The following is a 16,168-nucleotide window of genomic DNA, read 5'->3' as shown; positions in this document are numbered from 1 at the left end:
TTCACCCTTTGAGCTAAGAAAAAGTGGACGAGTTGGCACCGAGAGGGGGTGTTCAGAAAAGTGGTAGCACTAGGAGATTTCCACAAAATGGATAGACCGGAGGTCCTCCATCACCTTAAGGTTTCGGGGTTTGGATGGCTAGACCAATTTGTGGAAACCTCCAGTTAGGTGCGCATTAGCATGAACACAACTAGGATGGATGACCTCCTGAGACTTGGCCCCCCACCCAATTTCCAACAAGACTCTCATCCCATAGGCTCAAGATTGAGGTTGGCAGAGCAGCAGGGATCCCTGGAGTGCTGACTCTATAGATTGTACCATTGAGGAGTAGAGTCTGAGGAGCATTATATTTGTTAGTGCCAGGTGTATTATGAGATCAGCGGGAGTTTCCATTACCTATTCGAAGAGGGGTTTGGGCCATTATCTCGGGTTATGGAATATCCAGATCAGCGTTGTCTCAGACTCGTCTTGTTGGAGATCCGACGACACAGAGAGTTACTCTTCAGAGATCCTCGACCCACCCATCTCAGTCTACCATCACTAGTTTTTTCCATCCACAGGAGGAGGACACTCAGTCGGATGATTAGGCCACCACATTAGTGACGAGGGGCCCACCATCTTGGCACCACCTCACCCTCCTGGACCTCGAGCACCCCAGGCTCACCAGCCCCAGATTGATGAGGGGAATATGAGGATCAGCAGGTGTTGCATGCAGTAGACACATCACCAAGCATTAGCATAGCAATCTGCCCGTCACAACATGTTTGATGAATTATAGATTGCACATATTTAGTACTAATCTCTATTAAAATGGATTGCTTATTTTTAAAAAGATAACAATGGCATACCTCCAGCAACACTTTCATTGGAATCATTAACTTCAGCTATAGAATGCCTTGGTGATGCTGCATCCAACCAAGTGCTGGTAGTACTAAGCACCGATGGAATAATTCCTGCCTCCAAAGGCAGCCACATATACTCTGGCAATGCAGACTAGCAAAGGCAAAAACAAAACATATTAAAAGACTTATGCATGGCATCATAAGCACACAAAATATCCTTGTCAATTAAAGAGCATAAAAAACACTTTTTCTATAAATAAACAAATGGTATCAAAATGCATGACAGTTGTCTAAGTGTATCACATGACAAGAACTTAAGGGACACGCTTTAGCGTTACTGATGACAGATTTTGATCCCAAATGTATAATAGTAGTGTAAAACACAAATAATGACAAAGAGGGGGGGGGGGGGGGGGGGGGGGGGGAGTGCGCACTGTTAAAGGTCAAAGACAGGCTGCCCCACAGCCATAGGTGTATTTTAAGATTGAAACACAAATCAGGAGTGTACTAGGAATACACAACTCCAAAGTCTTATGCAGAGACATGATTCACCTTCCATAGGCCCCCACATGCAATTATATGGACTCCAGACACAACCCCAACACCATCCTATCATCCTATTAGCACCACCTGACGCCATGTTAGATAATTGTTAAGCCTTCTGGAATTAGTTACAGATAGACAACGTAAATTCTTGCATGAAGCCACAAAGCGCCACTGGTGGCCACTAGTGGAGATTGACACAGCTAATGCACAGAGAAGAAAGAAGAAAGATTATCTTAACATCTACAAGAGACACAGAGTCTATGAGACCAAAAAGGTGTTACATGTAATGCATGTCTAAACTCGATGTCAAAACAACATGAAAAGAAAAATAGCAGGGTCAGAGCAAGCCAAAAACTCAAGAGTTCAAACTCACTGCTGCTGGTGAGGCGTATGTCCTTTGGTCCTCAAAATGCACTCGCACATTCTCTCTGTTTATACATGGCAGGTCCAATTGCAACATTTTCTGAGTATTTTGATTCGAGTTCTGAAATGCAGCGTTGGCCCTATAAGATTTAGTACATTGAAGCTACACAAGCTCCATTAGTTGCCTTATCAAGAACCTTGGTAAGATGCTACCTGAACAGCCTGCAGAAATTCTTTGAGAAATGCTGCTTGGTTAGTTGCAGACTGATGGCTACAAGAGAGAAGCTTCTTGAAATGCTGTACAGCTACTTCAAAATCCTCAAGGTATGCTGATAACCTGCATGGATGGAGTCAAAGTGACCAGCTTGTTGGTAGAATACCTGGCAAAAGAGGTTTCTTTTAGAGTAAAAGCCCCAAGTATCAATAGCATATGACTACATCCAATATGTGACCAATCCAAAGAGCCAACCTTCCTAGATGGAGCTTATGTTCTTTAAAGAGTAAAAGCCCCAAGCATCAATAACATATGACTGTATCCAATATGCGACCAATCCAAGGAGCAAACCTTCCTAGATGGAACACAACATGATCATTAATGTAATTCCATCCCTGGCCTTCATAAATTGTGAGGATGCTCATATAAGCCCGAAGCGCATGCTTCTTCTGCACAGTTGAAATGCTACAGTCAGGGACACCCAGGAAATATTTCTGAATCCAAGAAAGTTGGTGCATGCGTGTGCATCAGAACTTGGGGTGATAGTGAGAAATGGAAGCAATGTTGGGAGAGGCATGCATGTAAGGGCACGAAAGTGCATGCTTTTCTACACATGATTGTCAGAGTCACAAGTGCTCCGAGGCTCCAACTGATTCCATACATTCTCAGATAGCTGATTGTACCTTCTAACATAAGCACCTACCCCTTTGCTAACCCATCACACTGCAAATACTGCCTTGCCCCATCTGCTCTACCTCTTCTCCCCCACTTTTTGCACCACTTCAGGCCACTGAGCTCTAGTTTTTTTCCTCCACCTTTGCCCAGCCTTCTCCAACTTGGTCGGACCTCTTCCCCCCGTTGGCTCCCTTTATTGTGCACTTGCCAGCCTTCTCCAACCTGGTTGGGCCTCTTTCCCCAGTTGGCTGTTTTTATTGGCCCCTGCCCTTTTCACTGCCATCCGCCTTTACAGCACATCTACGTATCTGATTCATAGTTGCCAGAAACTCCTGAAACAGTTGGTGGGGAATAATTATGTGGCCCCAGTCGGCAGTAACAAGACGGAGTTAGTCGACAGTAACGACATTGAGCATATAAAGCCACCAGGTTGTCTTGGATTTTATCCACCGCCAATGGTAATGCAGGAAGATGACCAGAGAAACATGGTCCAAGATCCCATGTGAGAGGATAATGCTGGGTCTAGTTTTGACGAGTGCTGTGTGTTATCACCAACCGACAACAATCTAATTGGCAAGTGGTGTCAGGAGGCTCATGATACGGGGGATTCAAGTAAGGATCTGCACACCTATTGGTGGGTCCAAGAGTCACTCAATACACTCGACTTCACAGAACCTGAGTTGTGATGTGATTACCTGCAAAAACTTGTAATCTTCAGGTGCATCTTGTACCCTTATGTAAAACCCTGATATATGAGATTTAATTTTCAAGGTCTCTTGCCAATAGTAATAGACTCTTTTTTTGCATGCTCTTTCTCTGTGAATGAAAGGGTCTTTCTAAGGACTGTGGAGAGAATACCGAGATTCACCATGCCAATGAGGTAAGCGGTAAAGGTGTTTGTCTAGGGGACAACAAAGGAAACTTTTAAGTTCCTCTATGGTTGGGTGGTGTTGCCACCTATCCTTCATACAAAGAAGATCTTTTCTGTAAATGACTTGAATACGGCTTTTTTACAGTATTGAAAGTCATACGAGAAGCATAAGGAGCTAGTAAACACCAACAACAGATTGATCTCACGAAAGGTGATTGGGTCTTATCCAGTTTTGAGAAGGCTGGACTACAAAAGATGAAAGCAAAGAGGTGATTTACCTTAAGTTGTCTCCAAGGTATTATGGTTCTTTCAGGCTTACAAAAAAAAAAATCAATAATTTACTTTTTCAATCGTTTCCCTCTTAACTGCTTGGCCTACAGCGCATCTGTGCAGCCCAACTCTATGGCTTTCAGTAACCTGCCGTTATGGACAATAGTGGCCTGCTGTGTATGAACTGCACATTCATACAGATAGTATTGAATAGACAATCCTGCAGAGGACAGCTGTACAGACAGCAGCGTGCGCGTGCCTCAACAGCCTGTGAAGATATGTGGGAAAGTGCCTTTATGCCTCTATGTTTCTCTCACATGCATGGGCTGATTTGCAACTGGAAGGGAAAGTGTGTGGTGATGAAGACATGAAGACCTGTGTCTTTCTGGAAGCCGGCTCACGGTTGTGTGATACAATTCAAGCTTGCTGGGAAAGAACGAGAGGAAAGGATAACCTCTACATCAGAAGCCCAATTCCCAGCAATTGGCGCTCATGCTCTTGTGTGCAGGGACTCTTTTGTGTTCTACGGGAGGGCTGGTCTGTCTTTATGGCCTGAAATTAAGACAAAGAATGTTAAGAAAAAAAGCTACTAATTATAAATTTCACCATGGGACTGGGCACCCGGCACTTACGAATGATTAAGTGTGTGAAAACTAGCAAGTTAATTTACCTTTTTCAAGGCGAATTCTTAATTACTCACAAGTATTAAATCCCACGCATCTTTCATGCATAAAAATCAATTTATGCATTCACAGATGACCCACAATCATGCATGAATTGACCACAATGAATAGCTCTTCACACATGCACAACACAGGTCTCCCATATACAAAGCATCGTTTTTGATTGTCCATTCACAATTGTGTCAGTTGTTCATTCACAGGTGTTGCCCAATGTGATGCATCTCAATCCGGACTCATACCATTCACGATCCAAAGCAATCTCAATTTGGTCCATCAATTCTTGATTTAGATGAAACATCTCCATAGTTTGCCTAGTGCTAACATTCAAATGAGAGGCCATGTCGAGTAGTGTTCCTACAAATGACATTCCCTCTGACTTCTAATCAGCTGAGCATAGCGGACAAGCTTCTTCATAGATGTATAAGTATCTATGAAGTGTGGAGTGCGTGTGTGAGAGCATATCTTGATACAGAGTTCTACACCCACTATTGGGCACTGATGACGTTAGTGGGGATGTAGTATCTAGTCCATACTATGCATAATGGAGTTGATAGTTATATAGTCTTGTGGGTTGACTACCATGAGTATATAACATGCACGTTCCTAAAAGGTGAATGGATTTCCAGATGATGATTGGATTCAATGGCAGATGATGGGAGGATTTACAATGCTTTTTTATTCGGGAATGGATCCTTCTATTTTATGCATAGTATGGACTAGATACTACGACATCCCCACTAACGTCATCAGTGTCCAATAGTGGGTGTAGAACTCTGTATCAAGATATGCTCTCACACACACACACACATAAGAGCATATATTCACACAAAGCCCTTCGTACTGAGTTTCTGTCAAACCTCCGGAGATGCAGGGCAGACTCAACCATAATGAAGCCTAGCACTAAGGGAAGTAGCAAATACAAAAAATTAGTACAGTAAATAAGTAGTTGATACAGCAAATGCACCACTAAAGATAGAAAGAATATAAGCACAATATCAACTGGCTGCAACTCGGACGAAAACTTCACCATGTGAAATCTGCATGTCCCCTAATACGGCTGAATTATGTACCTAGATGAATCTAGGAACATGCCCAAAGTGCCTCTATGCACATTAGATCTGAGGACAGGACTTTGAATTATAAAAAGATACCCCCCGCCCACTACTTCAATCCCCAAGACAGTTTCTGCACATGAATTGCAGACATGTATGCACCATTTGCATACCATACTTGCACAGTTCTGTTGATAATTAAGTGAAATATTAAGCCATTGTCTACCTCCCTCCACAAAGAGGGTCCATTCAAAACTTCTACAAAGACTCCGAAGCTCGACTCCATATGCCCGAACTCCTCACAAAGAAAAATATGTGATCAAAAAGAAATGCATTCTGGTCTATACTAAGAAACATAAAGCTCAAGGTTACCTGCCCACAAACATTGTAACGGTTTGCTGCAAGGACCAAATAAAAACCATATTTCCGCAGCATAGGTGGAGTAGCACAGAAATAACAGTATGCGGCTTGTTCAAGAAATATTCCAGCTCGCAGATGTGGCTCCTGAAAAGCCACGACAACAGGATACTTCTCATTCAAATCACTAGCTCTTAACCCCACACACACACACACACACACACACATTTTTTTTGGTAAAAAGCTATGTCTATTGTTTCACTATAGAAAGAAAGAAGCCCTCAAAAGTGAGGAAACTTCTTGAAGAACACTCAAACAAGTTAAAAACAGTGAAAAAACAAAGCCAATTGGCCATCATCGAGCTGATGCAGATGGATGCTATCAAACAAAGCCTGACACAAGGATTCACGAAAGTAGTGATAGCATGCAATCCTTACCAAATGAAAAACCAATTGATTCCTTGCATGCCAGATTGTCCACAAAGCCCAATATCTAGTCCAGATTAGAAAGGGCCATGCACGATCCAATCTAGAAGGCCACCTGCCAAAAAGCCAAAAAAAATCTAGAGAAGGAATACCCTAGGAATCTGAGTTTAAGAGAATGTGAAATTTGCCAAAGGAAACTTTTGGTCTCTGGATAGACCAAAGAAGATACATCATTGTTTCCTTTATGCAACGACAAGAAGGGCATTTCGCAGCAACTATGTGTCTTTTTTCGAGAAATTCTCTAACTGGGAGCACTCCCAACAATCATCGCCATAATAATAATCGAGATTCGAGTGGTAATTTACTATGCCAAATTTTCTTCAAGTTTTGTTTCCACCAACGGGCTATCTTAGTGAGAAGCCAAATTTTATTAACTCGATCGACAAACCAAGGTGCAAGAATAATCAACCTATAAATCAAAGCAACCGAAACCTGAGAGAAAGAGAAACTAGGATAAGGTCCATGATTTGACCTATAAAAAATCCAATCCTCTATCCTTTCACCATCCGAAACAACCATAAGAGGATTAAAAGGCTCCAATTGTTCCTGTAACATGTACCATAAAGGTCTGTAGTGCAAACCCAACTGCCAACGGCTGTCTCAAAGTTGGACAACTGGACTTGTAATTTATCTCATGTTTTCTGTATTTTGATTGTCGGTTTTCTCCTCCGCTTGAAGGTTTTTCACTAGTAATTTAACGTGTGAAAAAAAAAAAGTGTACGAGCTAAAGCTTAAATGTGTTATGCAGTTTCAGTTTCAGCATGTTTTTGCAACACCGCCCTAGATGACTCTTGATAATTTTTAGGGCTCGGTAGGAGATTTTGTCTCATGTTTTCAACATTGTAGATATGGATGAAGTGGTTGATTTGGGGTCCATGTTTTCAGCTATGGAACTGAACAGGGTAGTAAAGGAGCTTGGTAAATGGAAGACTCTAGGATGGGATGGATTGACTGTGGAGTTCTTTTTGCAGCTTTGGCCTATGCTTGAAGAGTCACTTTTGCTTATGATCAATGAGGCTTGGAATTCAGGCGTCATGCCTTTTGCTTGGTAGAAGAGACTGATAAGACTGGTGCCAAAAAAGGATGTGTCAACTTTTTGATTGGCGCCCTATTACCTTGATGATAGTCATTTATAAATTGATCACTAATCACCTCAAAAAAATCTTGTATGCATCGAGCACAATATGGTTTTTTGCCTCATAGACGAAATAATAGATAACATTGCTAATGTCTATGTTGGCATAGAGTATGCAAAATATACCAAGTAAGATGTGATCTTATTGCAGGTTGATATTGCTAAGGCTTTTGATACAATCCAATGAGATTACATTGCAGAAGTCATGGCGAAGGTAGGCTTTGGTCAAAAAAATGTAGAACATAATTTATTGGCTATATTGAGAGAGCATTGTTAGATGCATTTTGGGAAAGGGTTTTGGGTAGATCTGTTCGACAAGGTTGCCCTCTCAGTGCCTTGCTCTATGCTATTGCTACTCATCCCTTCTTGATATATATGAATAAACTCTTTGAGGCTGGCAGATTTCATGGGCTTCGTCTTCTTGATGGTCAGCATTTGGTTGCTCATCAGGCATATGCTAATGACTCTTTCTTCTTTCCTGAGAATATGCAATTGCATCTGCAATGTCTGATGAATGCCTTGCATATGAATGGCATGGCAGCATGTCTTTTTATCAATTTTAAAAAATCAAAACTATTGCCTCTTAGCAAAGCTCAATGGCACAATATTCTACAGCTTGGGAAAATTATATTGCCTATACAACATGTCAGACATTTGGGATATCTTGTGGGATGGAATCTGTAGCACCCAATCTGTAGCATCACAAAGTGAAAGATTCCATCCCACAAGATATCCCAAATGTCTGACATGTTGTATAGGCAATATAATTTTCCCAAGCTGTAGAATATTGTGCCATTCAGCTTTGCTAAGAGGCAATAGTTTTGATTTTTTAAAATGGATAAAAAGACATGTTGCCATGCCAATCATATGCAAGGCATTCATCAGACATTGCAGATGCAATTGCATATTCTCAGGAAAGAAGAAAGAGTCATCAGCATATGCCTGAGCAACCAAATGCTGACCATCAAGAAGACAAAGCCCATGAAATCTGCCAGCCTCAAAGAGTTTATTCATATATATCAAGAAGGGATGAGTAGCAATAGCATAGAGCAAGGCACTGAGAGGGCAACCTTGTCGAACAGATCTACCCAAAAACCTTTCCCAAAATGCATCTAACAATGCTCTCTCAATATAGCCAATAAATTATATTCTACATTTTTTGACCAAAGCCTACCTTCGCCATGACTTCTGCAATGTAATCCCATTGGATTGTATCAAAAGCCTTAGCAATATCAACCTGCAATAAGATCACATCGAGGCAAAAAAACCATATTGAGGTGATTAGTGATCAATTTATAAATGACTATCATCAAGGTAATAGGGGGCCAATCAAAAAGTTTTGACACATCCTTTTTTGGCACCAGTCTTCTCCGTCTCTTCTACCAAGCAAAAGGCATGACGCCCGAATTCCAAGCCTCATTGATCATAAGCAAAAGTGACTCTTCAAGCATAGGCCAAAGCTGCAAAAAGAACTCCACAGTCAATCCATCCCATCCTAGAGTCTTCCATTTACCAAGCTCCTTTACTACCCTGTTCAGTTCCATAGCTGAAAACATGGACCCCAAATCAACCGCTTCATCCATATCTACAATGTTGGAAACATGAGACAAAATCTCCTACCGAGCCCAAAAAATATCAAGAGTCATCTAGGGCGGTGCTGCAAAAACATGCTGAAACTGCATAACACATTTAAGCTCTAGCTCGTACACTTTGTTTTTTCACACGTTAAATTACTAGTGAAAAACCTTCAAGCAGAGGAGAAAACCGACAATCAAAATACAGAAAACATGAGATAAATTACAAGTCCAGTTGTCCAACTTTGAGACAACCAAAATTCAAAAGCAATCAAAGAACACTTGCAAGGGAAGATCTCCAAGGTCAAAAGAATCCTGAAGAGATAAAAGAAGGGATCTCCTGAAGAAAGCAAAACAAGGAATATCTTGTGCAACAAAGATCAACTGATTTCTGGTACGATAAATGGACCATAGGGCCCAAAATCTAGTCCATGCAATGAAAGTATCAAATTCTGGCAAAGAGGGGCAAATGTTGCCAAATAGCCAAAAGATTTGCCCACAAATCTCACACGAAGGTGTCCTAACAATCTGTCTAGAAGAGCATGGGAGTAGGGGCAAGACCATAGAAGATGACAGACTGTCTCACGTGGATGTAGGAGCAATACGTCTTTCTGCCAGGAAACTGCCAACCAGTAAAGCACCAAAGAGGCATCTCCAAAAGAAGACTTTCTATTTGAGGGGTAATTTACTCTTTCAGTTCTTTGAGAGAGAGGCCCTCCACCAGCCAAAAGGCTGCCATAGTGAATGTCCATGAGCATGTATCCAAGGTGGAGGAAGAAGCAATTTGTATGCACTGGCGTCAAACTTTGAAAGGACACCACATGGCAGTCTGCATTTTGACCCACCAATATCCAATCTTTCACGCTATGACTCAATTCTTGAGGAGGAACAGGCTGAAAATCATGTAGTAAAGAAGCTATGGTTCGCCATATCGGTCTATGATGTAGACCTAGATTGTAAAGTGTCATAGCTTGTGGAAAAGAAAGTACATAGCCCATATCATTCACCACATCCTCAACATATCTGACTGCTTTGGTAGAAAGGAAATAAATCTTTCTCCGTCGTCAAAGAGCAAGAGGCTGCTCAAATGCACGACTCCAATGAATGCTCTCTCTGCGAAGGGTGTTGCCTTGATCACGCGTCTACCAGACCATTTCATTTAAGCCATCAGAGTCTGCCAGTCTTGAATCAATTTCGTGGAAAACGGGCATCCAAGAATGCGTCCCTCTAAGCATCCAAATATAACCTCAACATGAGTATTCATCCAATGCCGAAAGGTTGGAGTTTTCATTGCAACAACAAGACTTGATAACATAAAAGTCCACGGCTGTTTTTGCTCCAAGAAACTCAAAAAAGAAGAGAAGCTTTCCTGGCAATAACATGAAAGTGTTAAATTCAGTATATTGAGGCTACCATGCATTTTTGGAGTACATACCAAATGCTTTTTGAGTAGCTTGATGGGTTTTCTGTCCACCTTAGTACGCCACAAACATGCTAATGCTACAGACATGAAACTATCCACATCTATTGGGGACCAAGGAACAAGAGGCAAGTGAAACTCAATATAAGCTATTGAAATGGATTGCACTATTCTCAATCTAACATGCAACGGCCAGGTAGATAATTTTCAATATTGAAGTTTGAAATTCAACATGTCCAACACTCACTGTTGTTCTCGCTTCAAAGAGGCATTCCATCCCAGAGGATACCCAAGATGTCTGACTATCTATTCTGCTGAGATTATCTGTCCCCGACAAAGAATAGAGTGCCAATCACAATGCTTAAGCGGAAGAAGCTTGGACATGGCAAAATTAATTTTCAAGCCTACCGCAAGACCAAACAGATCCAAAGCATCCATAATTATTTTCACATCATCTTGAGTATCCTTGAAAAGAAAAATGAGTCATCTGCATAAGCTTGGCTAACAAAGTGATTCACATCCGAAATCTGTATGTCACGGTGCTTGTTCTCTACAAGTAGTTTGACCATTAATAAGAGCATGGAATGAGTGGCTATCGCATAGAGCAATGCACTAAAAGGGCAACCTTGTCGCCCTGATTTGCCCAGAGACCAAATACCTGAAAGACCCTTGTGTAATATACATCGAGCAATGCCTCCTTCATAGAGCCACTAAATAATATTTCTCATCTTAGATCCAAACCCCATATTTTCCATGGCACTGGCAATAAACTGCCATTGTACTGTATTAAATGCTTTTTCTATGTCTATCTACATTATGAGTACATCTGCTAAGTATATTTCACATATTCAATGCCGATGTAAGCATTGGCAATGTTATCCATTATTTGCCTTCTAGGCACAAAACCATATTGTGTAAGGTGTAGACAGACTCTCATGTAAGATGTTCTTCAAACAGTTAACCAACTTTTTTGCAACCAGTTTGTAAGCCACAAGCATAAGAGTTATTGGTCTCCAATCCGAAAGCTTGTCACAATAAAGAAGCAGACCCATTTACCAACATGATTTACTCACACAATATGACATTAAGATAACCATTACCAAGCATAGCTACTATGGATGAACCAAGCAAACAAGACAAAGTTTTGAGACATAACAAGCAAGTTGCATGTATGTCAAGCATGGCTCCAAATGGTAGTTCTAAGTACAAAGCTTAAAGAACTTGACGATTTTTTTGGGAAATAAAAGAACCAATCCATCTTTCCAAGAGGAAGAGGGTAGCCCCAAATGCCAACAATACTTAATCATAAAAAGCAGCTCAGATTTTAGAATGCCAAAAAAAATCCTATCGTTAGACCATCCCAGCCTGGGGATTTCCATTGGCCCAAATTGTGTAGTGCATGTTGTAGTCCTTCCATGGTGAATTCAACCTCCAAATTAGTCGCTTGCTACTAGGACACAATTAGAAGCAGCAAGTGCCGCGCATCAATAATTCTCTGAGTAGGTTCATTGGGGGCTGCGAAAAGGTCACTGAAGAAGCCATAAACTTCCCTTTCTAATTGCTGCCTACTATCAATCCAACAACCACCCTAATTCTTAACTCTATGAACGCATTGCAAAGTCCTGGAAGCATGTAAACCCTTGAAAAATCCTTTAGACGAGCAACTTGTGTCCTTTAGGGGTTTTTGTCTCGACCTGATCTTCCACTTTTTTAGCTTTCTTTCATCATTTCTCTTAAGACAAATGCTCGCTTGCATCAATGCCTCTTGCTTTGAATCATCAAGACTTCTTTGATGACTACATTCAATGAGTTGTTGAGCTACGAGCTTTGCATCCTTTACTCTACCTCTTTCTTCTCCCAAGAACTATTTACCATAATCAAAAATAACAACCTGCATGCCAGTGGGTGAATTTGCACCAAGCCATGTCAACGTCAACAAACATATGCATCTTCAAGGGCTGCATTGCATGAGCTACCAAATCAACAAAAAGTTGATGTTTTAGATAGCTATTGTTGATCAGCAATAGCCTCTTTTGTGGAAGTGGAACATCCGTTATTGACATGCCAAAATACATCATCATCCACAATGGGTAATGATCTCAAAGACACATGGAGTAGTCTATGGACATTTCACACACACCCACTCATGCACTCATGCATCCACACACACACACGCGCGCACAATCTTTTTCTGCAGGTGAGATGCTCTCACATCTGTCCCACAGCGGAGAAAAACGCTCGCAGCTTCTTTGTATTGACCCCTGGCTTTGTGCATCTCCGCCCACCATAGTGCACACCTTGTAGAGTATCTCTGCCCTGATGCCACCAATTTCTGCAGCAAAAAAATGTATGAAGCTACAATATATACCAAATCAAGCAGCTCTATGATAGTAGGACATGACGATGACTTATTCTGTTTAGTCCATGCTCACCTGATATGTGCTGAACGCTGTCTCCATGGACAGCTCCGCCTCTTTACGGGATTGATCCAGCATAAACAATGAAAGACCAATCATTTCCTGGGGACGATAACATTGTAGAGAGTTAAAGGTAAGTAGAGATCTTGGGGACGATAACATTGTAGAGAGTTAAAGGTAAGTAGAGATCTTGCTTTACCTTGACTTAAGAACTTGGTAATGAGACTTACCTGAACTCCTGCATATTGCTTCCATGCCTTATCCATCTTGTAGTCACTTGAAATAAGTCGATAATTAGATAAAGCAAGTTCATAGTCATACAGCATGAAGGAATAATCTGCTAGAACTCTGATCTGTGACTCGATTAAGCCAGCTGTAAACCTGATTTACCCAGCAGCTCGTGTCAAAAGAGTTCGACCAAAATGCTTAAAGGGACAACCAACAAACTTCCAACTATAATGCATATGCCGTATGGGGCTCCATCAGAAAGAAAAACAAGCATCCCTAGTATACGCTCATTTGAAGCTTACATTGCATTACTACTAGCATTAGCAACCTCATCTTTCCCCTTGCGCCACCAAAGATTTTTTATCTGATTTTTCAATCCTTTCCTTGTTGCCACAACCTGGTTACAAGAAAAACGTACAGCACAATGATGTGGGTTGGTGTGCATGCGCACATGCGTGTGCTCATGTGCACACCCACCTCTGCATGCTAGAACATTTTGGATTGCCATGTAAGGGCAGATGTAAAATCAAACTTGCAAACATGTGAAGTTATGCTACAGATATCATCAAGCCTCACCTGCTGATTCAATGACCGAATTTTCTGCTCCATGTAGGGCAGAATTGATTTACAGCATACTTGTGCCATCATTTCAGAGATCTGCACAGGGAGAGGCACAGTTAAAGCAAAATGTGACATTCCACCACCACAACAAAGGAGCAGTTACCTAATGTTTCACACTGAAAGTTTTCAAGGTCAACCCTTCTAGAGCACAGGCCTGTTAGCCCTGTATCTATCCCAGGAACCCCCAGAAAACTATAACCCAAAGAATCGATATACGCCCATTTATGTCCACCCAAAATTTTAGATGTATGTACATGAATTTGCATGTGAGCCCCATAACTCACCTCATTAAGATCATTCTCATTCAAGAAAGATCCCAGCTTAGTGTCTGATAGAGAACTAGTGACCTGCAGTTGTGTTCAACATAAGAATGCAAGACAAATGGTTACTCGAATTGTGATGTATGATTAAAACTGCAAGCAATTTGATACAAGAATTTCAGAAAACCTCACATTCTTAGTTGGGCTTGAGATCATCATAGCAAGCATGTGAGACCTCCAGGACTCTTCTCCCAATGTGTTATCCTCTGAAGTTCCTGAGTTGATGCACAAGAGCCAGCAATCATTGAATCCAAGAGTCTCTTTCATTTCAGACAATATCTCATTTGCTCTGCACAAACACCAGAAAAAATAAGTGAATCCTATTTGAGCACTACAAATAGGAAAGAGTCTCTTTCATTTCAGACAAGATCTCATTTGCTCTGCACGAACACCAGAAAAAATAAGTGAATCCTATTTGAGCACTACAAAGCCATGAAATCCTTGTTTCTTGTGAGTATTGAGAGTGCATGTGTGAGTGCGGGCATGCGTGAGTGCATGTGTGTTGGGGGGAGACTCACAACCCCCTCTGGACAGCAAAGTGTGTCACTCAAGGTAAGGACTCACTAACAAAGAAAAATCTTCAAACGCAGTAGTGAGTATGTAATACATCCTCACTAAATTGTCAGAGGAAGCACACCATTGATTCGTACCGATCTGCCGGACCATCTTGATAATCATGAATCAGCACATAAATCTTCAGGAATTTTGAATCCATGGCCCCATCATTCAAAAGTGATGGCATTGGATCGGTATCATAAAGCTCCACAAACTTGTGTATAGGGTTGTCATCTCTTGACGATACAGCTCGCATGCCTAGGTGCCCAGAATAAGAATTGAATGAGTAAGTGTCATGAGGCCTATTACAACACAAAAAAGATCCCAAAGTTATCTGCTTACAAGCTATAGGATGGTCAATGGTTTCATGTTCAGAGAAAGCCAGTGACTGTATGTATGCTTTACTATACCTCTGGAACCATGATGATAAAGACTTTGACTCTACAACTGTTAAGATAACAAAACACTGCAGCAGATTAGTCCACATCATGAGCAGCCAGCTCAAAGCATGACACATACCTCCAGCAAATGGAATGAACAAGCAGTAGCCAATATCATTCAAAAAACCTTGTAGAAGTTCTAAACAAACCTACTACTCCTGAGACGGTTTGAGATTGATGTTTGCCCCGATGTGCTCTCTATCTGGGGTCCCCCTATCCTAACATTTTCAAAACTTCGGGTTGCCAAGGGTTTGGTAAGTTAAGGTTTTACAATAACGAATGAGGCATGTGGAAGATAACATGTGCAGAGGGATACTTCAAGGAGTATCCGGCACTCCATGACATTTACTTGGATGCTTTTAAATTGAGGACAACTATTTAAAGCCGAAAGTGATGTCACCAGTATTATGGATTATAAAGTAAGCCTATGAGAGTTTCTCATGGAATATTGGTTTTGTTTTCCACGGTGTGATGACCCGTGGAAGAGACAACCTGGGGTTACCTGTGTGGACAAGTATCCATGCAGAGGTTGACCCATGGATTGGTTTGGTTTTCCACACTGGGGATGACCCTTGGAAGAGACACGCTTGGGCTGACCCATGTCTGGACAGGTATCCATGCCTGATTTGGTTTTCCTCAGTGGGATTGACCAACGGATTGGTTTGATTTCCCACACTAGGGATGACTCCTGGAAGAGACACCGTGGGGTTGACCTGTGTCTGTACAAGTATTCATGCTGGGGTTGATCCGTGGATTGGTTTAGTTTTCCAAACTACATGACCCCTGGAAGAGACACACTGGGTTGACCCATGTCTGCACAGGTATCGACATTGGGATTGACACGTGTAGCTCAGTGACGTGGTTGCATTTGACTAATCTTGCACAGGAACATGGGCAACAGTTGTTTTCTCCACCATACGAGGAGTTGGTGGGATGATGAAGTTGTGGTTCCAGAACACATGATTCTTCATCAGTTCAAGCAAGCTTTTTCAACAAAAGAAGAAGCTTTGATAACTTCTCAAATTCTACGGGATCCTATGCAGTAGCCATGCAGTAGGTCTTTGGGGCAGATTCACGCCTATATGCACATTGAACCAGGT

The 16,168-nt window shown here is 41.6% G+C and overlaps 1 protein-coding gene across 13 annotated transcripts in view; it reads right to left on the bottom strand.

The window, feature by feature from the left end:
* The window catches only part of LOC147627010 (uncharacterized), a 95,079-nt gene that overhangs the window by 43,331 nt on the left and 35,580 nt on the right, over positions 1–16,168 (bottom strand). For 12 of the 13 annotated variants that reach the window (XR_015268441.1, XR_015268440.1, XM_086815605.1 and 9 more), the window contains 14 exons: positions 14,971–15,075; positions 14,724–14,886; positions 14,206–14,362; positions 14,038–14,100; positions 13,709–13,789; positions 13,435–13,529; positions 13,135–13,285; positions 12,920–13,006; positions 12,700–12,819; positions 5,889–6,020; positions 2,317–2,414; positions 1,965–2,088; positions 1,762–1,872; positions 849–993 (listed from right to left, as the gene is read on the bottom strand). Coding sequence is in view for 11 of the 13 variants with exons in the window: in XM_086815605.1 (XP_086671731.1) it covers positions 849–993; positions 1,762–1,872; positions 1,965–2,088; positions 2,317–2,414; positions 5,889–6,020; positions 12,700–12,819; positions 12,920–13,006; positions 13,135–13,285; positions 13,435–13,529; positions 13,709–13,789; positions 14,038–14,100; positions 14,206–14,362; positions 14,724–14,886; positions 14,971–15,075 (1,632 nt within the window). In the remaining 2 variants the exon portion in view is untranslated. The remainder of the gene's footprint in view (positions 1–848; positions 994–1,761; positions 1,873–1,964; positions 2,089–2,316; positions 2,415–5,888; positions 6,021–12,699; positions 12,820–12,919; positions 13,007–13,134; positions 13,286–13,434; positions 13,530–13,708; positions 13,790–14,037; positions 14,101–14,205; positions 14,363–14,723; positions 14,887–14,970; positions 15,076–16,168) is intronic. The other variant, XM_086815609.1, reaches the window with a different exon arrangement.

Source organism: Cibotium barometz, chromosome 21 (assembly GCF_041138505.1).
Source record: "Cibotium barometz isolate CiBa-2024 chromosome 21, ASM4113850v1, whole genome shotgun sequence".
Lineage (NCBI taxonomy): Eukaryota > Viridiplantae > Streptophyta > Polypodiopsida > Cyatheales > Cibotiaceae > Cibotium > Cibotium barometz.
This window is presented reverse-complemented; position numbering and strand designations above follow the sequence as displayed.